At 36.1% G+C, this 21,984-nt stretch overlaps 1 protein-coding gene across 9 annotated transcripts in view; it reads right to left on the reverse strand.

The window, feature by feature from the left end:
• Nucleotides 1-21,984, reverse strand: part of fs(1)h (female sterile (1) homeotic) — a 638,308-nt gene that overhangs the window by 108,919 nt on the left and 507,405 nt on the right. For all 9 annotated transcript variants that reach the window (XM_069820799.1, XM_069820803.1, XM_069820802.1 and 6 more), the window contains one exon: nt 3,507-3,771. In XM_069820799.1, the coding sequence (XP_069676900.1) occupies nt 3,507-3,771 (265 nt within the window). The remainder of the gene's footprint in view (nt 1-3,506; nt 3,772-21,984) is intronic.

Genomic DNA, 21,984 nt, shown 5'->3' on the forward strand with positions numbered 1-21,984 from the left:
CTGACTACCACGTTCTCGCTGCGAAACAGTTGGCAACATCGGCCTGTTGTCATGGTCTCTGATTACCTAGTTTGAGCGGTTGCCATGGTGATGCATTCAAGCTGCTGAACTGTCAATACCTTTCTAGTTTTGTATAGACTGTAATACCTAACCTTTCTTCTTTAAAATACATTAACTACCTCGTGCCATACATAATCCTACGTTTTCTAAATTGTAAAATTAATCCAACAGTGCTGTTTTCGTTCAATTTCATGGTTACTTTGTACCGCTACAAAGTCTGGATGATAGCATTGATTATAAATAAACATAATTTATTTATTTATTATTTATTTATTAAATAACGTGAGATAATTATTACATAAAATTAATATAAACTATAACTACTACAAACAAGTTTATATTGAAGAATTAATTTTTTTTACAGTACCGCACAGTTGGCTTATTAATGAAATTTCTTTGACCTTGTTTATTCAATTACTGTTCTAATTTTTAAACTCATCTTGGATTTCCATAATGCATTGAAATTTTTAGATGGCAAGAGGTCAAAAGGATTCTCCAGAGAGAAGACAGTATGCAATGAATGCAAGATATCCAGTGATATAAACACTGGAAAACTTGGTCAACGAGAAGCTGCACATTTATATTCCATCCCAAGACTTCTTTTATTGTTATAGTAAATGTTCTATGTTTTCAGTAAACTTTTTCTTGTGACTTCATATGAAACAAAATTTCATGTATGGCTGCAAAATGGTATTTGTCGAATACAGGGGGGGGGGGGAGCCATTAATCCTTCCCATTGAAGGCTTTAAAGAACCAAACTGGACAAATACCCTATGTCCTATCCCTACCTTCCAGTGGTGCAGCTGATTTTTTTTAGTAGGTTATTTTACGACGCTTTATCAACATTTCAGGTTATTTAGCATCTGAATGAGGTGAAGGTGATAATGCCGGTGAAATGAGTCCAGGGTCCAGCACCGAAAGTTACTCAGCATTTGCTTATATTGGGTTGAGGGAAAACCCCGGAAAAAACCTCAACCAGGTAACTTGCCCCGACTGGGAATCGAACCTGGGTCACCTGGTTTCGCGGCCAGACATGCTAACCGTTACTCCGCAGGTGTGGACTGCAGCTGTTAGTAAGAATAATTTTACAAGCTGAACTAAAGGGAGGGGCTACTCATCAATTAGCACTGGTCAGCTTGATGAGTTAATGACCGAATTTGGTATAATTTTCCTCTATTAAATACCTAATTCTCTCTTTACCCTTTCCTATCCAGTCCTCTGACTGAACTCTTACTTTCTTCGACCCCGACAGTATTAAAGCATTCGAGGCCTAGGGATTCATTTCACTTTCCTTCCTACCCTTTCTACTTTTCTGTTCCTAGTGCTGAACTGCTATGGCATTAAAATCGTCCCCCAGTGGCTTAAGGAGGGAAAGCTTGTGATCAACAAGATCTTCCAACTAGATCTAGTAGATCCGATGACCAACAGCAGGTGTGGTCCTCCAGACATTCTGGGGGCTGTGTGTGGATGAAGTAGCCACCAAAACGTTAAAATATGGTGTTCACTTAAATCGGCTACAACTTGCCATTTAACCACTCCAATATGAAATGAGTACCAGTAAGCTAAAACTATCTGGAGGTAAAATACTCCTCCAATCGAATCTCTGGGCGGGGACTACTTCAATAGTACAAAATCAACTAAACATCTTACAATGGAATGCTGGTGGTATAAGACTGAACTAGCCAAAATAGTTATTTTCGACAGTATGTTAAAAAGACTAGCAGGAAAGAAATGGGGATACTCTAGAAATACTTTGAACACTACATACAAAATGTTCATACAGCCAGTGCTGACATACTGCGGAGAAATTTTAATTACTTCACCTTTCATAAACAAAATAGAACGTATTAAAAACCAAGCTCTCAGGCTCATTACTGGTTGATCAAAACAACTCCAATAGATTCTATGAGATTCGTCACTAATATTAACAAGCATCAAAATGACAATAGAAGAAAAAGCACTGATCCAATATGAAAAACTTATCAGATTACCAGGAAACAATTGGCATTCATACAGTCCTCTCTGTAGATTAAAAACTCAAAAAAGTTTCATATCCATGGTTCAAGAATTAAAACAGATAATCAACATCCCTAATTTAAAAGAAAACTTACAAATGAAACCACATCCTTTAACTCTATTAAATATAGAGTATAATCTAAATTTAAGAGAAGAAATACTGAAATCAGAAGTAAACACTGAAATAATGAATTTGTCTTTAGATACAATTAATATTAGGTACCCTCCACAAAACTGGCTTCATTTATACACCGACGGATCCTTGATCTCCAGAGAACAAGGTGCAGGTGCAGGTGCAGATGCAGGTGTTACGTGCTGTCTCTTTTCACTTTATAGATCTCTCGGATATAGAACAACAAGTTTTGATGGGGAAATCATTGCAATAAGTGAAAGTCTCAGAAATCTTCTATGCCACATCAATACATTTAAAAATGCAGTTATATTGTCAGACTCCAAAGCAGCTATTCTATCAATAGTCTCTAGACACACACCTTCATCTCAAACAGCAGAAATAACTAAAATGCTCTCGCAATTAATAACACTCAATAAAAGAATTGTATTCCAATGGATACCATCCCACTGTGGAATCCTGGGAAATGAGAATGTGGGATGCTTTAGCAAAGAAGGGCAGCACTGCTACTTATAGACCTGTTACTAAATCTACATATTACTCTGTGAAAGGATTTATTAAATCTACGTACTTAGACTTCAACAAACAAAATTTGATAACACAATCTCAAGGGAAGAAATGGAACTCTCTGCATCATAATCCACAGTTGATTCCCGATTTACCGTGCAAATAGTCTGTAGCTGCATTTAGATTGGCAACAGGCTATGACTGTTTGGCCAAGCATCTGCATAGAATTGGAATATATCAGTCCCCTAACTGTCCATTGTCGCAACTCAAATCAAGAAATGGATTCAGAACACCTCAAAATCTGTGCGTCAGTGGCTGACCATGACAATATCTTTGAAAAATATTGGAGTGCAAGAGGTCAAATGACTTTACTGTCAAATGACTGGCATTACAGAACAACAAATTTAATGTATTTTGTTATTGCATGGTCAAAAGTTACCTTGAATTTGAAGAGGAATATAAAGAACTGAATTTAATAGGAAAACACATATGTGATACAAAATTTCCCCACTTAGCCATGTAACTCTGTACCATCATTAAATGCCAAATTTCACCTATTTAAAATATGATTTTTGATGTTTATTATGTCTCAACCCACATAATAAGTAGATTTCTGAAAGAATTTATTTTTAAACATCAATTTCAATAGACAGTATTTCAGGTAAGTATAAAAATATGATAGAAGTGATACAAAATTATCCCAAATGACTGTATAGCACACTACATATTCTGATACAAGAGGAGACACCAATAAAAAATAAATTAACAAAATGAATTTTATTCTTGTACAAACCTGCTTCAGGAGTGGAAGGTTGCTTCAAATGTACTGAAGTGGGTGTTAGTGGTTTGCGACTTGTATGTTGTGTGCCACCCACAATGTGACTTGATGTTGACATTGTAAGGGTTGGAACAGGAGCTGACACAGGAGCCACTGTCGAGATGGGAGGTGGTGGTGGTGGTTGTGATGGTGGTGGCGGTGTTGGTGCTGGTCCTACTGCTACTGCTGACACTGCTGCTGCTACTGTTACTGCTGTTGTTGTTGTTACATTTGGAGCTTTCTGTCAATTTGAACAAAAACATAATCTTTATCATTATGACCTCATTTAATTCAATTTAATTCAATTTAAAGGATAATTCAAGTTTCTGTAATCATTTTGAAGGATAATTTAAGTGCATTAGGTATAAAAAATACTAGATTTTTTGACATTATTTTTGTTTCAACATGCTCAGAAAAAACTCAGAAGCCAGTGAAGTTTGTGAAATTTAATATGTTTATAATTAATTATAATACTACACTGTGATCTTTTAGTTGGTCCACAGTACAGCAGGTAGTATAGCAGTCAGTACACCTCAGAGCAGTAGGTCGCTTCCTTTCGACTTTGTCAAGGACAAGAAGCTTAAGTGATACTGGTATCTTCCCAACCAACTCATTGTTATGACAATATTTACACTGGAGCAACGTGTTTGCTAGTGAAGAATATTTTTAGAGAAAGCAGGAAATGCAAGAAGAAGTTAAAAAAAAAAAAAATTATAGTGCAGTATCCAGACTTCAAATTACAATATAGGTATACTTTCTATGATTTAATAAATACAGTTTGTGCAGTAAATGATGCTGCAATAAGTGGCAGGCCACCTAGTTAACAGAAGAGAAGCTTTTAGGTATCTCTGATAGGATGCTTAAAAGTCCAACAATTTTTTATCCTTGCAAAGTGGTGCATGAATTCAAGCCTGTCGACCACAAGAAGCGTATACATTATTGCAAATCATTTCAAAGAATGATTTTGTACTATGGTGTTGAAGTGTTGGATAGAACATTTTTTTACAGATTAAGCCTGGTCTCACTCACCAGGATATCTTAATTTCCAAAATACCAGAATTTGGTCATCTGAAAACTTACATGTAGTGAAAGAAACCAAATTGTATCCCAAGAAAATAGACCAATCCCGAATTATTAGCCCAATTTTTTTTTAATATGATCATCAGTTCAGCAGCTTACTGTTTCAATATTCTGTTTTTATTTATTGGACAGTTAAATGAAAAAGAGCTACTAAATGGCTTTTAACAGAATAATGTTACAGCTCATATAATCCATGAATCCATGGAGACACTTTCAGAGAAAGGATAATTTCGCAAGGGTTAAGGCCTCCAAGATTCCCGAATCTGATTTCAACCGGGTTTATTTCTTTTGGGTGCTGATAAATCGACAGTAGACAACCTAAAAACCCTAAAATAGGCAGTAAGAAAATACACATTACAAATTTAGTTACAAAATAAACTTTAATTCAAGTATTTAATAATAAAGTAAGGATGGATCTATGCTTTCAGAAAATATGGGGGATATTTTCAGCATCTTCTTTGAATGAGAAAATTATTATTATTATTATTATTGCTATTATTATTATTATATTATTATTATTACTATTATTCTTTGGTTGCTACTCTATTATTAGGTATATTTGATTTTCTCTTCTTTTACTGTTTTTTTTTAATTAACTCTAACCAGTCTGCCACTGTTCCAACATACAGCCAGGATTACCATTCCATTCCTAGTACCTAGCAGTTCTCGTGATTTCTCTACTGTGGAGCAACTTGCAGATGGTACAGTATAAAATTAATTACATAGTTACTAATGTTCGTAATTAAAAAAAAAAAAAAATATATATATATATATATATATATATATATATATATATACAAGTTAAAACTCAGAAACAATGGTGGATGTATGGATGGGAATTAAAATTTACTTCAAAACATGAAATAATATGCCAATGATCAAATATTACTTGATGCTGGAAAATTAATTAATTAAATGTTATTTGTAACTGTAATAAAATTAATAATTTCAAGGTAGGATATCATTTTTATCTTAAATGTTGATACTAAATGCAGAATGTAAGTAGAGACCCAAACTCAATAAACATGTGGTGAATAAGTTACACACAAAATAGGCAAGAAATAACTGAATTACATATATCATCTGTTTTCCAATGCGGTTTTAAAATTATGACAAAATATAATTTTTTTCAGTGGTGAAGCCTCAATTTGGTTCTGAGGGAGGGTTAAAAAAAAAAAAAAAAACTGACTATAATACATACGGTAACAAAACATTAATATCATCATAACCATTTCACGTATTAGACTTAGGGGTCATTATGTGCCATTATTTTATAATTACAGTTTGAATGAAACAGAACTTATCATTGGACTAAATAGGTCCACAACTAAAGCAAACGGAAATCCATTCACTGCTGAGTTCACATGGCCACAAATACAGCATATGCTTTATCAGCAACAATGCAGTTACGTACATGCACAATGCATTATCATAATAAGAAAGTCCTTTTTGAATTTATCTTTCACACCAGATCCTGCTTATTGTGCTGATGCGAAAAACATGAAATGTAAATCTTTCTGACTGCACTTCATTTCGTCACATTTTAGCCATAAGACACAGGTTTCATTTCATCACACTTTGTTTAATGTACAGTAGTGGCAAAAAAAACCGGACCAACCCTTATAGCTGATTTCAGAGCCTTGTTCACTCCAGAGCAGGCTAGACTGGTAACTAAGACTTTCGTGGTTCGAATCCTGCCTGGGAAAGAAACCTTTTTTTGTTCCTTATTAAAATTTATTCCCAATACTTTTCGATTGCAGCAATATTTTACTACTTAATTAACTTATTATTCCCAGAACATGAATTTTACCAGCAATCGAAAAGTATTGGGAATAAATTTGAATAAGGAACAAAAAAAAAGTTTCCTTCCCAGGCAGGATTCGAACCACGGAAGTCTTAGTTGCCAGTCTATCGTGCTCTGGAGTGAACAAGGCTCTGGAATCAGCTAGAAGGTCGGTCCGGTTTTTTTGCCACTACTGTACATTGTACGCTACTGTAGTTTAAATTATTGGGCAGGCAAAGAGTCCCTTGGCTTAGTCTTAGTGGTAATGTATAGTAACGCATTCTATTTTTTGTATAGTGGTTAGATAATTAACATGGCTTCAATATAGACCCAAAGCATTTTAGCGAATTTATTTTAAACAAATGCTCTTTTAGAGATTAAATAAGCATAAATTTTAATGTGCTAAAATTTTATAAACAAATGCCCTTTTACATAAGATTTTATAAATATGGACTGTGACATAATCAAAAGAAGCAGAGGACAAGAGTAACTTTTCTCAAGAATAATGAATGCATCATTGTTTTGGCTGACAGTATTTTTGGTGATGCTTTAAACCATTCCTATTAAATGTACATCCACGGCCGACTTGATGTTCCCTTCGCTTTTTTGTATACGGCCTTGACAATAGTAATATTTTCCTGAAATTGGATAATTTCTCAATTCCACCACGAGGCGCTGTCTGCGAAGCTCTGGTGTCCACAGAAGAAATACTCAATATGAATTAAAATAAATGATTAAAGAGTAATAATAACACTTATACAAATAATAAATAAGAAAATAATAAGTATTATTATGTTTAGTTCTGTTAATTATGGTAAAAGCGTGAGTTTAAAAGCAGGGAAGGTACCACATAGTAACCTGTTCAGTTTAAGTAACATGATGACAGAGGCGTAATTTTGTAGTTCATTCACTGAGTAGCACCCCTAGGCTAAACTGCGATGTTTCAAAGTAATCACTTGGGTAATTATTTACCAAAACTTGTACTGAGTTTTATAATTTCACTCACTGCACTGATACATTCCACTTGATATTGCAGATTCAAGAATCATAGTTTCAAGATTTTGCGACTCAATAGATTATTAAGCCGCATTCTTCGAAGGAACAAGCTTTTCAGTTAAAGCTGCTGCAATATTATCTAGAAGCGGCTTAACAAATTTCACAGTAATGATATTAGCAAGTCCGTTTTGGCCGTCTTCATCACAAATTGGCATTGCAAGAGAGAGCATCTACACAGTAATGGCTCAATTTCTGAACACAAATTTTCTAATATATTCTTGTTTGGTATTCTCTTTCAATGATTAAGCAGATGATCTAGAATCAATTTTGCATGAATATTGCCATCATCGGCCTCTTTCCATACATTTCCTTGTTCTTTATGTAACGGATCTCTTTCAATTAGTTGGAGTTTTTCGGTTGTTTTCGTTATCTCATCTTGCTTCTCTTGTAACACCTGATTAAGTTGACAACGTCTGTTTGCGTCACTTTATGGTCATTTTCAACTGGCAAGAAGGGAATGTCATTAACTGATGCTGAGCCACTCGGAACATCTTGTTCAAATAGTGAAAAACCAATATTACTAAAAGATTTGCGCTTCTCGGGTGGAGGGAGATCAGTTTTAGTAACTGTTCGTCATGGTCTTCTGATATCTGTCACTTATACCTAGGATAATGAGGGAATATTGTTGGCACAGCATTTGGGTTTAATAATCTAAATTTCCCATTATTAGAATAATCTTCTTCCCTGAAATGTAAACTACAAACGACTGAAGAGGGGGAGTTGCTTTAGGAACAAAGTCTCGGCGTGAAATAGCTTTAAGCCATTTTCGCATCTTTCCCTTACTTACTTATGGCTTTTAAGGAACACGGAGGTTCATTGCCGCCCTCACATAAGCCCGCCATTGGTCCCTATCCTGTGCAAGATTAATCCACTCTCTATCATCACATCCCACCTCCCTCAAATTCATTTTAATATTATCCTCCCATCTACGTCTTGGCCTCCCCAAAGGTCATATTTCCTCTGGCCTCCCAACTAACACTCTATATGCATATTATCTGAATTCGCCCATACATACATACTACATGCCCTGTCCATCTCAAACATCTGGATTTAATGTTCCTAATTATGTCAGGCGAAGAATACAATGCGTGCAGTTCTGTGTTGTGTAACTTTCTCCATACTCTTGTAATTTCATCCCTCTTAGCCCCAAATATTTTCCTAAGAACCTTATTCTCAAACATCCTTAACCTCTGTTCCTCTCTCAAAGTGAGAGTCCAAGTTTCACAACCATACAGAACAACTGGTAATATAACTGTTTTTTATAGATTTTAACTTTCAGATTTTTTGACAGCAGACTAGATGACAAAAGTTTCTCAACCGAATATTAAGAGGTATTTCTTATATTTATTCTGCGTTTAATTTAATTTATATTTGTTACTGTTGCTCCAAGGTATTTGAATTTTGTCCACACCTGTGGAGTAAAGGTTAGCGCATCTAGCCGCGAAACTAGGTGGCCCAGGTTCTATTCCCGGTCAGGGCACGTTACCTGGTTGAGGTTTTTTTTCCGGGCTTTCCCTCAACCCAATATGAGCAAATGCTGGGTAACTTTCGGTGATAAAGCTTCGTAAAGTAATTACTGAAATAAAATATTTGAATTTTTCCATCCCTTCGAAGGATACAACTCCAATTTTTATATTTCCATTTCGTACAATATTATGGTCACGAAATATAATCATCTTTTCCTGTCACTCGGAATGATATTGCTCCTTCACTCTTTTTTTTTCTATTCGAAGTACACAATAGTACACAACAATACATCATTTTGAATATCACAATAAACTCACATAGCAGTAGAAAGAAGCACAATATTACTAATTATAATCGTACAAGAAACCATACACACATTCCTCAGTGAACCTTGGGAGTCAGTGCCATCTGGCGGGAATTTCATATTTTCTCGATTACAGCTTTAACACAGGGATCAAAATGAATTGTCAAGGCCGGTAAAGGAGAAGCAAAGCGAGCATCAAGTCAGCCGTGGTACATCATACATTCGTGTGTTAATGCTTTCAATATTTGTGTGGTTGTTTGTTTTTTTCCAAATGCTAATACCCAAACATATAACAACATGTAGTGCTTCCTGAAGAAATTATGTCTCCAAATAATGGAAGGCAGTTGATCATTTCAAAGCTTTTGTTAAACTATGAAATAGCATCACATAATGTGACAAAATTAATTTTCTCAGTGTTAAGATTACAAAGTGTAAATTTCACTTAGGCCAGAATTGGCTTAAAAAAATTAAAGGAAAAACATCTGAAATTTTAAAGACATTAAAAACTTTTTATTTTTTGCTCTTTCCTATTTACCAGCATCAGAGGTATCAGATGTTTTTGCAGAACTAATATCATAGGTTGCTCCTGTTAGTGAATGTTTTGAATTTTCTCATTATATTCTGGAAAACTATATAGAAACATCAATCTTTCCCCCTGAATTATGGACAGAAGCACCACAATTTCGAACTGTACGAGCTACAGATGTGGCAAAATGTTACCACAATGGACTAAGCATGAATTTTCTAAGACATCCGCTTATCTTCATGGTCATAGGTGTATTAAATAAAAACACATACTTCATGTGAGGTTTAAAAATGCGAGAAATAGGAAGGACAGTAAAAAAAGCAAAATGGACAAAGCGAAAAGGACAAACACTAAGGAATCATTAATCTTGAATCAATATGAACAATACACTTCAAACAAGATATCTATAAAATGCGATAAAATGACTGATGGCCATTTTGTTTTATTGTATCGGGCGGGCACAGTGTTGCGTTTCTTAGCTACTACCTTCAGCACATCATTTTCATTCACAGAAACTTTCTCATGTATATATGTAGATGACAGCCAGTCCAAGGCACTTCTTCCCTGTGCAGTTCCTAAGGTATAATTTATTTTATATCATGGAGTGCAGTTTCATAGAAAGGACTTTACCGACAAACCTTCTACTGCTCCCTACTAATTGGTTGTCATAAATAAGTGTCTTCCTTGCTGTGACGGAAATCTTGTCTTCGCCTGTTAGTATCCAAAAACAACCCTTGGGATAAATCATAAAACAGCAAACGACAATAGGGGAAGTTATCCCACCCTCGCCACTAGGCACCTCGCTCGCCTGCTCTCTCTCTGCTATCTGCCCCGCTTCGGTGGATCACTGCCTACTGCCTCGCACGTATTTCATATTTTAGAATATAACACGTCTTCGGTACGGCTTATCACAACACGTCGTTCCGTCTGTACACGAAGCTGGACACGGACACAATGAAGATCTACCAGAGCACATTAATACTTATGCCACCCCCACAGTCAACCCTTACCAAGCTAAATTCACAAGCCCGCCACTTTTTACCCACGCTATTCGGTCATTTACGTTATGGCAGTTCCCTTGAACATAAATAGATTCATTTTCTCTTTTACCACCAACTCGTCTCAGTAGCCGAGAGGTCTGAAGCGTGACCAAAAAGTGTGTGTGTGTTTCGTTAGGAAGATCAATGGACCGAATATTACCCTCCACAAAGTCATAAGAAAAAAAAAAGAGAGAGACATGAAGCAATGAAGAGAGAAGGAGAGGCTGGAGAGAGAGAGAGGGGGGGAGAGGAGAAAAACAGAGGGAGACAGGACGAAGTTCCTCTTTTGCTTCGTAGATGCCACATTCACTCTTTTTGTTCCATCTAAACCCCTATTTCCACTCTTTCCCGCTAGAGTGTGTGGTGAGTTTGTGGGGGGAAAGTGGAAAGGAGTCGTGGGCGGAGCTTAGCGTTCACTGTTTTACGATTTGCCCAACTCTTGTTTAGAAAAATTGACAGGCTCCCTTCATATCCACATGGAGGGAGCATTGTCCATCTTTTCCGAATTCCAAGAATCCCGTCAGTTAGCACAAGAGTATCATTGAATGTGGCAACTGTGAGCATAGGAATTGGGTGACATGATGGGATGGTCAAAGGTCTTTGTGTAGGAAGTCGTAAAACTGTTAAATGGGTGTTCAAAGGAGGCACCAAACTGCACACTATGATAGTAATATACTACACCTACGATTTATTAGTGATGAATAGGGGGAGGATGTTTTTGACCTAAAAACCTACTTAAAATGATCATTAAAATGCTCTTAAACTAACGGAAAAATGACATATCCTGCAAATCTCGGAGAAAGGAGGCAACTTCCTGGAATTTGGCTAAGATAAAGGTAAAGAACATACAACAAAATGAAGGTTTTAAGGGAAAACTATAGATTTTAATGAGAGTTTACAATGTGTTTCAATCAGGGGTGGTTCATGTCAGTGCCTTCATTCCCCGTCTCCTCCTCCTTCCGCACTTCACTTTTGTTACCAAATCTTCCAGATGAGGGGGAGTGAATGACAAAACAAATTGTGGGCGCAGCGTGCGTTCTTGCAATATTTGTGTTAAAAATACTGTCTTCTACAGTAGACATCCCTTCCGAACCATGTTGAGGACACAACGTCCTGTCCAGGACATGGTGAAAGTTTCTCCCCTTCCAAACATAAATTCTAAACACATCCTCGTACCAACAAAAGAACAGTAGTGGTCAAAGTCCTCACTTAATTAAGCTGCTGTTAAGCATTTTATATTACTTCTGTTGTGTGAAACGAAGCCTTCAGTGGAAAGAGGGATGAACTTTAGTGTCTGTTCCAAACTATAAAACTCAAACTTCACTATTATTCACTTATTCAGTAGATAATTACTACTGACCTATTTGGTTAGAAAATGATTTAACAGACCTATCGGCAAAGAAAAAAGTAAACTGCATTCCAAATGATCTAAAAGTTCTTCAAAGTAAAAAAATGACCAAAAATGCCGAAAAAAATATAAAAATTACCCATTAGTTCAAAAAACGTCAAAAAATGAAAAAAAAAAAAAAAAATGCAATATAAGAAATTACTTTTTTATGTTGATATTAACATAGAAAGGATTCTTACCTAATAATAGGCATCATCCTAACGTGAAAAATAAGATGACTTTTCATCAATATCCGCTCCCTAGTGATGAAAATCATCTTTCAGGAGTATGAGTAGTTACAGAGAGAGTTGCCATTATTGTTAACAGGTTATGTATTACTGGAAGTAAGTCATTGTTGTAATGTTGCATATATCTTCAACAGCGTTTTTTTGGGGGGGGGGTAGGATTTAGCACTAAGTTTGTATTAAGTTTGGCCCTAATCAATTAAGTTTTTGCTTAACAGATTATAAGAACCAAATATAAATAAATCACAGAATAGAATACCTCTTCTTTGGCAGATATTAGTAATTAATTACTCTAATATTGGAACAGAAAATTAGCTATGCTGTCTTCCATTTTGCTATCAGAGATAGTATGTTTGCTCCTAGAGAAACAAGACCCCGCAGCATGTAGATTGTAGTTCACTCTAAACTCAGCAGGTGGAAACAGCAGACGGATGTAGAAACAGCTTTGTTTGTCAGCCTCCTCTCCACTGATAAACATTTAACAACAACATGTTAAATGTTAAACTGTTTAGTGTTAACATCCCAACACTTTGAACATGTTAATGCTAATTTCATTTAACACTTTGTCCACACATTAAACTTGATTTTCTTTGTGTAGTCCACCATAAACAGTCTACCAGATTTTAATGTAGGTAGTGTCTTATTTTCAAACCTTGAACAATGGACTCAGATGATGATTTGGTTTTTGTAATTGCCTCTATTGCTTGTTACAATACATTGGAAAGGAAGAAAATGAGAATGTGGGTGCGGCAATATCTTAGTAAGACACAATGCGAAGACATTCTAAACAAGCTTAAAGTTGAAGATCGATTTGGATTCAAAAACTTTGTTTTGTCTTTCTATTCTTTTGCAGACACATCCCACAAAGAAGGCCTTTCCATCAGTGCATTAATCAAGTTTATTCTAACGTATTTTCTTCCGTTCTCTCCATTACTTCGAACAACTTACAGCCAATAGCAATGATCGTATAAAAATGATCAAGATACGCATCACAAAATCGGAAGTTAGTTGTTGCTATGGAAAATGTACGAACTTTGCCAAACTGTACCGACGCTGCATGAGCAAGTGAATTGACTTGATATGTTTTCCATTGCTGCTGGAAAACACACCAACATGTTAAAAGTGTTAACTTCAACATACTCAGTGAAGTCAATTGAGACTTGAAATGTCCATATACATGTTAAATTCAATATGTTATATTTAACATGTTGTTGTTAAATGTTTGTCAGTGGTGACATGGCTTAGTTGAATATCAGTTATGACATAGGTCTATAGTGTTACATGCTTAAACCTGTACACATGTGCAAAAAAAAAAAAAAAGCACAAAATGCTCTGCCTCTCAGTCTGCAGTTACTTGCTTTAAAGATAACATCTGACAATAATTTGCTTCTTCGAGATTAAAAATGAGGCTCAATAAAACTGGTATAAAGAGAAATGTTGACAAGGAGTATAGTGTTCAGTGAAGCATGGTAAATTTCATATTCCTATCTAATAATGCCTACATGTCTTATTCGTAATTCTGCTGTCTCTGTGGTAAAAAAATAAAACGTGAGATGCCACTGACACTAAACAACGTGAATTTTGTGGAAAAAACAACCGATCAAGTTCACATGGACAAAGTGAATAAATTAAAAATTGAATTGTCAAAGCAACAGAGTTTAAACAGGCAAATAAAGTCGCAGAGTCTGCCATTACAGGATCTTATGTATATCTCATAAAATATCATGTGCATCAAAACCCTTCATTGAGGGAGAGTTTTTAAAAGTGTTTGGTTGCTGCTGCAGAATTAGTATGTCCAGAAAAAAAAAAAATCATTTTCAAACATAAGCCGCTCAAGAGATACAGCTTCTGAGCGCATCAGTGATATTTCAGGAAATTTAAAAGAGTAACTAATGGAACTTACGGCTAATTTTATTGAATTTACTATATCATATATATTATTTAATGTACCGAAGTACATATGATATTTCCATGCAGATATTCTGCGTCATCATACGATGAATGAGTAACGGAAAGGAGAAAAATTCTCTCCGGCGCCGGGATTTGAACCCGGGTTTTAAGCTCTACGTGCTGATGCTTTATCCACTAAGCCACACCGGATACCACCCCAGCGTCGGACAGAATCGTCTCAGTTTTAAGTTCCAACTCTTGGGTTCCCTCTAGTGGCCGCCCTCTGCACTACGTCATAGATGTCTATGAACGAAGGACTGAAGTCCACACATGTGCTGAGGTGCACTCGTTATGAGTGACTAGTTGGCCAGGATCTGACGGAATAAGCGCCATCTTAAATCACAAGTGATTTACGCATATCATATATATTATTTAATGTACCGAAGTACATATTATATTTCCATGCAGATATTCTGCGTCATCATACGATGAAAGAGTAATGGAGCGGAGAAAAATTCTCTCCGGCGCCAGGATTTGAGCCCATGTTTTCAGCTTTATGTGCTGATGCTTTATCCACTAAGCCACACCGGATACGTAGAGCTGAAAACCCGGGTTCAAATCCCGGCGCCGGAGAGAATTTTTCTCCATTCCATTACTCTTTCATCGTTTACTATAGCAGTCGATGAGAGCAGTGACATACAAGACATGGCACAGCTAGCAGTGTTATTCTAAATGTGGACAAAGACTGTGATACAAATTGTCAATGTTATTAATTCTCGTGCTAGTAACCACCGACAGTTTATCACGTTTTTGGAGGAGATTGGTGAGTCATTCCAAAGTTAGATGGTTAAATCAGGGCACAGTTTTAAAAAGATTTTACGAATTTAAAGACTGTGTTGAAATATTCTTAGTTAAAAAATAATATAAAAATCGAAGAGTTGTATGATAAGACTTGGGTAACTGATTTAGCTTTTTTTTTTGTTTACATCACACAGCACAATTCATTAAATTTGCTACTTCAGGGAAACAATCAAATTGTCACACAGTTATGTGATCATATTCGTGCTTTTCAAACCAAGCTTAGATTGTGGGAAAATCAGATCTCTAATACTGTAATAACTTTGTACACTTCCCATCATTAAAGAGCACCAATGATAATTATGAGGATATGTCCGATATAGCTATTATGTAACATTGATATCAGGTTTCCGAAATAAATTTCATGAGAGATTTAATGATTTTTAACATCTGGCATCTCATTTTCTTTGTTCTCTGCTCCTTTTACAGTTGATGTTGAAAGCATTAAAGAAGAAATGAAACTTGAAGTTATTGATTACCAGTGTGATTCAGTCCTTCAAGAGGCATTTACAAGTGTACATTTACCAGAATTTTACTCAAAATAGTTAGGTGTAAAGTATTTCACAATAAAAATGAATGTTGCTAAAATGCTTCCAAGATTTGACAGTACATATATTTGCGAACAGTTTTTCTCTCTCTTAAAAGTGAACAAATCCAAATGAAGAAGTCAGTTTACAGATGAACATTTAAAAAGTATTATTATCAAGCCAAAACATTTCACTACATTTAGAACATCTGGTGAGTGAGAAGTGATGTTAGACTTCCAGTAGCGTAAAAAATAATTCTTTTTCCCTATATGTCAATGTAAACTTTTTTAATTGCATGTTCACATAGCAGTGTATGTCTGTTCTTTTAATATACTATTTGTTCATTTTAATGTATTATATTTGTACCACTTTCACTTACATAAGTTTCTAATAAAGTAGCCTTTACATGATACCAAGTTCAATAAACTATATACAGTAGATCTATAAACCCACACCGAAATTTCCTTGTCTCAATCAGTGACCTGCTGTGCTCTCTTGATTACGTTATATGCTCCACACACCAGTTTAAGTTCGACACCCCTGATCTAGTATACATAATATAACATGGAGGTCCTAAATTTCTTTCAAACTGTGCTGATACCGAATTCAGTTCAGTGTCCTTCTCTTTAGAAATTTGAAAATGACCAGCCTACTCCTGGCTGACTCATTTCGACTAGAACTTCTACACAACTGGTGGGAATTTAACTGTCAACATATTGACATAACACAGTAGAGGAATCAATCAATCTTCTTAATCTTCTGTTTGCTGAAAACATAAAGTCCACTATAGTCTATTCAGTTTTTGTTTTTCATGAGAAATGAGGGGTATTTTGATTGGTGTTCATTACAGATGCCTGTTGCTAGTAAGCAGAGTTGGGGTGTAGTCAATATATACTGAAGGGCTGTGTCTTCTGCAACTGGTACTGATGATTTTAATTTATTTCTTTTGTGGTTTATGGATAGACAATATAGAAGAAACAGCACAGGAATGTACTGTAACAAATTAAGAACTCAGCTCGACCTCTTGTTACACAACTAACTTGCACGTCACTTGTCTACTGTATTAAATTTATAGTTGCAGCAAGTAAATAGTCTGTATGACTGCGAAATTTCTGGAGGAATTGATATTGCCAACCTGAAAGCCTTTTAATTCAGACTGCTGAAAGGAATTTCAGAGGGTTCACAAGTAAGCCAGAGAGTAAATACTCTCTGGCTGATAAATGCCTACTTCTCTGCTAGAAGCCAGGGGCTGTCACTTGTAGAGAAAGGTCAGTTCTGATACAGATCACCGTGGGCTACAATTCGTAACTTGGCAGTCGACTATTATACTGCAGTCAACATGTTAGCCACCAATGGTTTAAATCCTTATGTAAGCAAATGGGATAAAAAGTGTGATTGATCCTGAAATGCAGAGTGGAGAGTTAAATAGTATACCAAGGAGAACTTTAGAGGGACAATATGGTTCAAGAAGATACTACCAGTTTGCTGCGATTGCGGAACTGGAAGGTAGCAGCAAGGGATAGAGAAGAATGGAGAGGCAGAATTGGGGAGGCTATGGCTCGAAAACGGGTCATAGATAGAGTTAAATAGTTAAGTTACAGGTAAGTTTACAAATTGCTGGCCTCAATATAATTTTAATTTAATGCAAATGAATTTCTGTATCTGTTCTATATTCATGTTATTTGCAGATTGACATTAGAAATCTCACTAACACCAAAAGAAAAGCTGAGAATTTATAGGGAAAACCTAAAGAGACAAGAAGAGATACAGTTGAACTTCTGTACAATTAAAACCAATATAACGATAAACCCTATTGCAACGATAAATTTTATAGGTTCCAGCATATTTCCTATATTTTAAATATGTTTTATCCCTCATTACAACAACGGTCAAATTTGATAAAAAATTCCGATATTTTTTAATTCACTTGATTTTCATGTTCAATACTGATCTTGGCATTCAGTGCAAGGACACAACCTGCTTCAGGGGCATATGACCCTGAACAGGATTTGACTTTATAGTTCCTGCCACTGCACAGTGGGCCAGACTGAGTCAAAAATGGGACAAAATTGAAAAAGTGACTTTTTTTACGATACTTTTGACAGTGTATACTCATAGTAGGGATGTTGGTGAGCACTAAACTCATGATGCTTCGTCGATAACATGTTTTAACAACTGTGGCTACATCCTCGAAAGAGAGCTATTGTAACCAGGCGATACCGCACCAGTCAGTCCTAGGCAGTGCGCTTGAGACAGTGGCGTATACTGGTTAAAGGGTTTGGGCTACCACTGACCCTATTATTACACAAAATATATCTAACAATTACTTTAATTTGAATTACTATGGTAAAACTAATAATACAAAATTATTACATTATGTTATATTATAAACTTTTTCTTTTGTAATTTCCTTGGGCTACCGCCGGTAGCCCGGGTAGTCCGCAAAATATGCCCCTGGCTTGAGACAGTGGTGTGTGTTACGTGGTCATATTCATGAATAAAGAAATAACAATGGGTGAGAATGTTAGAACAAAGGGTAAGTTTTATTAGGAATATATGTCATTTTGAATTGGTTTAAACAAAGTGTAACTATTTGCGATAACTTGGAGGGATGCAATTTAAGCTAATATATTTTAGTTTTCAATATTTAAAGAGGGTTATAAAGTGCGTGTCACTCGATGTTACGAAAACGTTTGTATTGATGGTTCAAACAGACCCTATAGATTGCAGAAAAGTAGTATTCAGTTGCAGCTACTTGCACTTTAATGTTCAATGTGCGAAAATTCAGATACTTATGTATTATTCATTACTATTCCAGATGACCACTGTTTTTATACTGTGAAATCATGGAAGCCCTGCTACAAAATAATAATGATAAGACAGCTGTTCACGAGTTTGTTATTTCATAATTAGGATTACGTGAAAATTGTCAACAAGATTTTTCTTCAGAACTAAAGAAAAAAATAGTCCATTCTCCAGTATTTTAATAAATGATAGCAAAATTACTACAGAATGAAAAATAAATATGAAGAAAAATATGGCAGTTCGTTGGATCAAGAATTTAAGCTGCCCCCATGTAATAAATTTCATGTTGAACATGTTTCTGGATGTATAGCCATTCTGGGCATCCAAGAAAATTGTTCTCTGAAACATCTAAGAAGACTAAGAGGGAAACTGAACATCTCAGAGAAGCTGCTGATCCTGCTGAGCTTACTGTTGCTATTCAGATAATTCTGAAGACTTCTGGTAAAAAGAAGCAGCTAAACTAATGGAAAATGCTCAAAATACACCACCCCGTGCAGCAAAAATTCTAACTGCATATAACGAGCATAGTGGTTCCTGCAAAAATGTTATAAAATATAGTGGTGATGACGTTTTAACCCTGATAATGGATGCGAAATTATCTAATACACTTTATTGAGACTACAAGCAAAACGTAGAAATGTAGATTTATATCCAACTTGCAATGAAGTACGAGAAGCAAAGCTGCATTGCTATTCATGTGATATTACTATGACAAATAAGTGCAGAAGTGAAGTTACAGAGCCTATTAGATCATACAGCCAGACGAATTTATGAAAAGGAGAAAGGTAGAAATTCAGAGTCGGTTTCGAAATCAGATGGGACTTCTTGTGGACAAATCTAAACCAGGGGGATTGGAAACTCAAACAATGGGAATTCTCCTGGAAGTTTCTTCTCAAATCCCGAATTAACATCACCCATAACCAGGATAGACAAAGACTTAATTATACGTTTTCCAGTTGTTCTTCGAGTAATTTCTAGTGGAAGAGATATTGAAGTTGATTCTTTCAATCAATGTGCGCTAGAAAATGCAAAATTGTTCTTTCAGAAGTATCCCTGGTTTAACCTCCCAGCTAGCTTACACAAAATTCTCATCCATGGGTCTCAGATTATTAACTCAGCTCTGCTTCAAATTAGACAGTTATCTGAGGAGGCTCAGGAGGCTCATATTAAAAAGATACTAAGATATACCGAGAGCCCCACACAAGGAAAAGTTCTCATAAAAACACAATGATAGATTTAGTCAACAACCTTCTCATATCTTCTGATCCTCTCATTTCAAATATCAGAAAGTCACGTAAAAAACACAAAACTCCCTTGTGGAAGGAAGCATTACATCTACTGAAAGACTCTAGTGAGGAAGAAAAAGAACGTGCCATTCATGAAGAAAATGTCAGTAATGAAAATGTAATGAGGAATCAGATATTGAATAAAAAAACTGTTATGTTGTGAAAGTGCTTTTAACTTAAAGAAAAAGTGAAAACTATTGAATAACTATTGATTTTATGCATCCAAGAGAACATTGGAGACATAAAATAATTTTGTCCCGTTTTGAGTCGATTCTGGCCCACTGTGGCACTGGCGCATTTTGCATTCCAGTATTAGTTGTAATACAAAAACAAGTCAGTCTGAGACTAAATTAGCTGCATTTAGTAATTTAAATAGAGGACTGAAGCAGAATGAAGTGGCTAAACGTATGGATTTGCGCAGTCAACACTCTCAACATTCATAAAGAAACACAACGAAATAAAAGGACAGTGTCGCAAGTGGCAGAATTAATCCTGAATGCAAGCATTTAAAAACAGCAACAGCAGAAGACGTTGACATTGCTCCCTGAAGTGGTTTAATGAGATGGGGGCACTTAACACTATGTCTGTGCTAGTCTTCCATCCAGGCGGCCCAGGTTCGATCCCTGGTCAGGTCGTGATGGAATTTGTAGTGAACAAAGCAGACATTGCACAGAATTTTTCTCAAGGTACTTCCATATCCCTCTATCATTCCACCACCACTCTCCACCTCCCCCTCATTTAATCCATCATCTGCAATAGTAAAAATAGGCTGGGATGAAGACTCAGGAGGGTAGTACAGGTTTCCTATGATGATATAGGAAGGGCTTGGGGCTTATAGACTACTCATATGCAGACGGGACCTGGCTCTATCAGGGGCTAAGGCAGGATTGGCCCACCTGTCAGCATCGGCTGTTAGGGGATTGGGGCTCCACGTCCCTGAGGCTTATCAGGCTACTCATCTACGAAAAGGGATCTGGTTGAGGTAGGATGGCCCAGCTGTCAGCGTCGGGTTCAAGAATGTCATCCAGCCAGCTGTCAGACTTGAACAATCATCACGTATAGAGTGCACAATGGACCAAAATGTGCCTAAGTGTACAAACCCATTCTGGGTCTAGCCCTTATAAAGCCAGCTATCCAACTAGGCAATTAATGTTTACATAACAGGCCCTATTGTGTGCCGAAAAGCATTTCAATTTGCCAGTGTACTTGGTGATTCGAACTTCAAAGCAAGCAACAGTTGGCTACAATACACAGTGGGCCAGAATAACAATCTATCTGGAAAGAAACGAATTCGGAAAAATTAACAACAGCAGATACATAGCGGAAGTTGGTGATTCATAAACACTCAGATGGTCTGCACCCAATTGTGAGTTGGAGCGATGCAAGGGAAGATCGTTCTGTGCTGTGCTTAAGCACATTTTTTTTTAATTCTACGTGGAAAGTCTGCCCAAAGGTATGCAGTCTTTAAAAAAAAAAAAAAAAAAAAAAAAAAAAAAAAAAAAAAAAAAAAAAAACTGGCTGCCATAGGCTAAGTCCCCTTCAGAAGACTTCAGTTGATTCTGTGAGAGCTTAGGTTTACACGTGATGGAATTTCTTATGCAGAACTCCTCTCTGTTTTTCCTGTTTTTTTTTTATTGTTTCTTTTCTTTTCTGCCTGTTTATAGGTCAAGTGTTATGAATAATCAATAACGAAGATAAATTCAATGAGTGAATTACGTGCAAAATAAACATACTTTCCCTAGTCATGTGAACCAGGTGCTGCCCGATGTGGACTTAAACAAATTTACACTACAGGAGACCAGTCATTTTTGTGTCCAAGGCTGTACATTTAGTTTACATAAAGTTAAATGAATTTTTTGGTCATGAAGTTTATTTTTATACTGAGATTCGAGCTCTCATCGTGTAGCGACACATTGTAGAAGTATGGTGACTCAACTCCCACAATCATAGCGAAGTGTGCAAGTTGTCCTGAAGTATGGAAGAAGTGAGTGGAAAGGAACTGAACACAATGGATCCAGTGAGCATAAGGACGAACATTGATAAAATAAATAAGAAGACAGAGACATTACAGGAGAAAAACTTGATATTCTTATGTGTAGAAGAAAAAGAAAAAGAACAATTATGGAAAACTTAAGAAGTGATAGTGAATATGTGTTGGGATTGGACATTGGAAAGAAGTTTCCAGGTTAGTGAGAGGAAA

Source organism: Periplaneta americana, chromosome 3 (genome assembly GCF_040183065.1).
Source record: "Periplaneta americana isolate PAMFEO1 chromosome 3, P.americana_PAMFEO1_priV1, whole genome shotgun sequence".
NCBI classification, from domain to species: domain Eukaryota; kingdom Metazoa; phylum Arthropoda; class Insecta; order Blattodea; family Blattidae; genus Periplaneta; species Periplaneta americana.